The sequence below is a fragment of the Bos grunniens genome, chromosome 15, assembly GCF_055505025.1.
Source record: "Bos grunniens cultivar Pamir isolate PY7600 chromosome 15, Bosgru_T2T1.0, whole genome shotgun sequence".
Lineage (NCBI taxonomy): Eukaryota > Metazoa > Chordata > Mammalia > Artiodactyla > Bovidae > Bos > Bos grunniens.
The window spans coordinates 47,712,579-47,717,641 of record NC_141179.1 but is presented as its reverse complement, the minus strand read 5'-3'; the positions used below and the strand labels follow the sequence as shown (position 1 = coordinate 47,717,641).

General features: G+C 39.5%; 1 protein-coding gene across 1 annotated transcript; it reads right to left on the bottom strand.

Annotated features, from left to right (window-relative positions):
- Positions 1-3,646: 3,646 nt before the first annotated feature.
- On the bottom strand, positions 3,647-4,660 carry LOC147357909 (olfactory receptor 52L1-like). Its single transcript, XM_086341974.1, has one exon. It carries the CDS (start codon positions 4,658-4,660, stop codon positions 3,647-3,649), a length of 1,014 nt encoding a protein of 337 aa, XP_086198100.1.
- Between the last annotated feature and the right edge of the window lie 403 nt (positions 4,661-5,063).

Here is a 5,063-nt window from a genome sequence, read left to right as displayed (position 1 = left end):
ACTCTATCTCAAGAGTCAATTCTGAGATAGTGTCAGTACTCAAGGTTAGAAATAGAGAAAAAGTATGGAAAAACAGTCCACTGATCAGCAAAATGCACTATAGTATCACTGGCTTCAGACATAAAAGTTCTCTACTTCAGCAAAAGAAGAAGAAACTCACTGCACTTTTTCATCTTTCTCTTGACAGCCTAAAGGGAATTCTGCCTGTGAGCAAATGACCTATAGAGTCCTACCATCAGGGCGCAGGGGCTGTGACATTCACAGCCTCTGAGGAAACTCACACCACCTACCCAAATCAGTTAATTTTCATCAATGAACAGACATATAAGGGTAAGAATATAAAGTTTTGTGGAAAACTAGCAAGAAAAGAAAGGTCAATGCTAAATAAGCATAAAAACTAATCCATTAGAAAATTCACTAGAAATTCACTAGAGCCAAAAAATGAAAAAAATAGATATAAAATAAGTAATAATAGTTTGGTATCCTTTTTAATGCATCTTTGAGATGGTAGAAAAGTAAAGAAATCTAAATCAACAGAGAATATAAGAAAGTTAAATGCAAAAGGAGAGGGTAGGATGATGAGAGAATAGCATTGAAACATATACATTACCACATGTAAAATAGACAGCCAGTGGGAGTTCAATGTGCCACGCGGGGAACCCAAAGCCAACACTCTGACATGGCCTGGAGGTGTGGGGAGGGCAGAGGGAGGGGTTTCAAGAGAGAGGAGACATATGTATACCTAATGCTGATTCATGCTGATGTGTGACAAAAACCATCGCAATATTGTAAAGTAATTATCCTCTAATTTAAAAAAAAGAAAGCCAAAGCTACCATTTGACTGAATGGCCACACAGTTTAACTATTTTAATATTTTAATAATATTGATAAATATTTAACATGGATGACCAAGGTAAGCAGAAAAAACACAAATAAACACTGCTAGGAATTAAATAGGAGATACAGTACAGACACCATGGAAAATAAAATATAAGAAGAAAATGACATAAACAGTTCTCTGATAGTAAATTTGAATGAGCACAAAATAAATGCATTTTACCCGAACAAAACCTTGCAAACATTTTCAAAGGAAATTCTAGAAGACATACGTATCCCACTGGAACGATCTAAAACAAAAACATGTATTTTTAGGTTTTAGCCAGTAACTGCAACAAAGATTCCTCAAAGTACAGTGGCTTAAATCACCTACAAGTGCATTTCTGTCACAGGTTTAAGTCAGGTTTGGTGGCCCAGAGAGCAATAGGACACAAGCTCTTCAATAATGTTACTCTGCCTTCTTCAACACGCATTTCCATCTTGTGATGCAAGGAAGCTCCTTAACATCTGCCTTCCAAGCATCAGAAAATGGTAAAACAGAAAGAGAGAGCAAATTACTCCTTGTATAATCTACTCAAACTAAAGTACTTCTTACTTTGTTTGCAAGTGAGTGTGATACATATTATCAAAGCAGTTGCCCAATGGGTGTGATACAGCATAGCCTGGACTTCCCCTGGACAACTTAGCAGAGTTTTAAGTCCTAGACCTAGAGCCAAGGTGATGAGACTGTGTCATTCCTCCTGCATAAGAGCCTGAACCAGTCCTCCCTAACTCACCCATGTGCACCAACCAAATTAAGACTTCCTACTCAGCTCTATAACAGAAGACTATTTATTAGGAGTAAAGTTTTCCAAAAAAAGAGAGAGAGAGAGAACAACTAGAAACACTAACCATTTACTCCGCCTTTTCTACCCTGATAGGAACCTCTCATCACTAGAGCATCTTACCTCTAAGTAGCAGTGACCTGATTTTTTCCAGGACTGAAAAAAATGTGTTACTTTTTAGGAATACAAAATAATTAAGTCCCATCTCAGTACAATACACCAACTGTGACAAACCCCTTGTAAGTTTTGACACAGTTCTTATTAGCAGAAGTGGACGGAGGGCTTACGAACATCACTCCATATCCACATTGCAGAAAAACCCGTTCTTTCAAGTGGCATAATTATTTATACATGTATTAATAAACCTATGTTTACTAACACCAGACACTAATACAGTATATGCTTGTCAGATCCTGATAATTACATATTTGCTTTGTTTTGTTAAATTAAGACATAAAACACATAAACATATATCCAATACTTGGTTTTATTCCCTCTTTATCCTAGACAAAATTATGGATAAGTTAAAATACAAACAGATATTTTAAAAATAAACTCACTATACACACACACACATACACATATGTGCATAAAGAGAGAGATATTTCCTTGGAAATAGAGATTTTATTACTCTATGGACCTACTATAGTGCCTTCCCACCTTAAATTTGTTTTAAATAAATAAATAACATTCATATTGCAACAAAAGGTGTCTTCTCACACTGCTTTGAGAGAAACTCTGCTGCCCCCCAGGAACGCAATGACCTAGAACTCACACCACTAACTTATAGGATTTGAAGACACTCTGAAACTAAAATCTGCCAAAAGTTAGGACTTTCCACCCTTAACCCAGATGATCTTGAAGGTCAGTTATTAGATGAAGACAGAAAAGATGACATATCCAAAGCTATCATCTTTTCTCTAATACTCAAGGTAGCAGTAACTTGATTTCTTCTAGGACTAAAAATAATTGAAACTTTTTAGGGACTCAAAATAGTTAAGTTCAATAGTAGGGCAACATCTGACAAACAGAAAACAAAGCAATTGTGACAATCCTCTTGTAAGCTTTTACCCAGCTCCTGCTAGCAGAGATGGTAGGAGGTCTAATTGACATCACTAGGTATCCACGTTCTAGAAACAGTTTAAGTAGCATAACTGCTTCTACATTTACTAAGAAAGCTATGTTTATCAACACCAGACTCTACACATGTTACAGTTATGAGACACTAATAAATACATAGCTACTTCTGCTTTGTTAAATTGGTACTTATAAAACACAAATATGTTCAATATTTCTTCCCTTTTTATCTTAAGTAAAATTATAGGTAAATTAAAACACAATAAAGTTAAAATACAAAAAGGCCTTTTAAAAAAGAGAAATCACTACACGTGTTTTTTCATTTAAAATAGAGATCATATCACATTATTTCCAGAACCTATTATGTTACCTGCCCCACTTACATTTATTTTAAATAAATAGCACCTATATTGCAGTGAAAGGTATTCTCTCACATTGTGGCTGTCTCAAATGCTTTAAGAAAGACTCACTACATAAGAACCTGGTGACCTGAAGCTCACAACACTTACAAGCGTTGATGACACTCAGAACTAAAACTAGGCAAACATTAAAACTTCCCTTACCCACTCCAGATGTGTTGTACAGTCCGTCATTAGACAGAGATAGGAATAATGGCATATCAGAGCTATCATCTATTTCTCCTATCCTCAAATCCCTCCATCACCAGGTGTAGAGAAATGTCAGGATCATGAAAGAAAGAATGGAGAAAATATTTACAAGTTTAGCTCTCCAGGCACACCCCAATCAGCCGTGGCGCCAAGTGTTCATGAAATTCTTTGATATGAGACTATTACAACAAGAAGGACTTCTCACAATAGCAGTGGACTCGATCCATATAGCCAGCACCAACCATGGGCTCCTGGCAGCATGGCTGGCAAGAACCTCTGAAGAAAATAATTGGGATGTGTTCAGATCTGTCCTTTTATGTCAAACACCCTGAGTACTCGCTGGCGGATCTGCTGAGTCTTCACCCCATAGACCAGAGGATTGAGTGCAGGTGGCACCAGGAGGTAGAGTGTGGCCAGAAGAACATGGACATGATGGGGCACCTGCCGGCCAAAGCGGTGAGTGAGGAAGGAGAATATTCCAGGCACGTAGAAGACCAGGATGACACAAATATGAGATCCACATGTGCTAAAGGCCTTAAGTCGGGCCTCACCCCCTGGTACCTTCAGCACCGCCTGCAGGATGAGGGCATAGGAAACACCAATGGCCAGGACATCTAGACCAACCACAAGCAGTGCCACTGCCAGCCCATAGGCTCGGTTCACTGTGCTGTCTGAGCAGGAGAGTTTTACCACAGCCATGTGTTCACAGTAGGCATGGCCTATGATGGTGGCCTGGCAGAAGACAAGTCTCCTCAACAAGATGGGGAAGGGGAGGAGGAGGAGTATCCCCCGCACCAGCACCGCCATCCCAATGCGCCCTATGACCCTGGGATGCAGGATGGTAGAATGGTGCAGAGGGTGACAGATGGCTACATAGCGATCCAGAGCCATGGCCACAAGTACCCCTGACTCCATGGAAGAGAACGCGTGAATGAAGAACATCTGGATCAGACAGACGGTGTACCCAATCTCATGGGCGTGAACCAGGAGCACTGCAAGGGTTTTGGGTGCTGTGGAGGAGGCCAGGACCAGGTCAATGCCAGAGAGCATGGCCAGAAAGAGGTACATAGGCTGGTGCAAGGATGGGTCAGTCCAGATGGTGAAGAGGACGGTGACATTGCCCAGTAGGGCAAGGAGGTAAAGGACACACAGCAGCAGTGCTATCCAGTGCTGGCTTTCCTCTAAACCCGGGATGCCGATCAGGAAAAAGGATGGCTCGATCAGCCTCCAGCTGGAATTACTCAGGGTTGTCATCAATGGCTTGGAAAGGGAAGAGACAAAAAGAAAATCATAATTTCTCCATTCCTGGTGCATTTTTTGTCCCTATAACTCTCTATTTCAAACTTTTGCTATGTCTGTCTCTTATCATGATGATTCAGTGCTTCTGAAAGCCCCACGTAACAAGAAATACGAATTAAATAGCTACTATGTTTAACTTCTGCAGAGTTAAAACAAAAATCTTTAAACTAGATATGTTTATTTATATGTGTTAGTCTTAAAAGACAGACACAGTGTGAAATAGTTGTCTTTTCAGTGTAAGAGAGGATTACACACTTGTATTTCTGTATTATCAGTAAGAGTCAGTTCTTGTGGATTATAAATCTATACATCACTTCAACTATCTTTTTTGTAACTCAATGATAATAAAAAATATTGCCCCAAAACTGTGACCAGGGCAGGTACAAAATCTGAAATGCCTGGAGGGCACATATCACCC

Coding starts and splice junctions, on each gene's coding strand:
- LOC147357909 (XM_086341974.1), bottom strand. CDS start 4,660: ATGCACCAGGAATGGAGAAATTATGATTTTCTTTTTGTCTCTTCCCTT.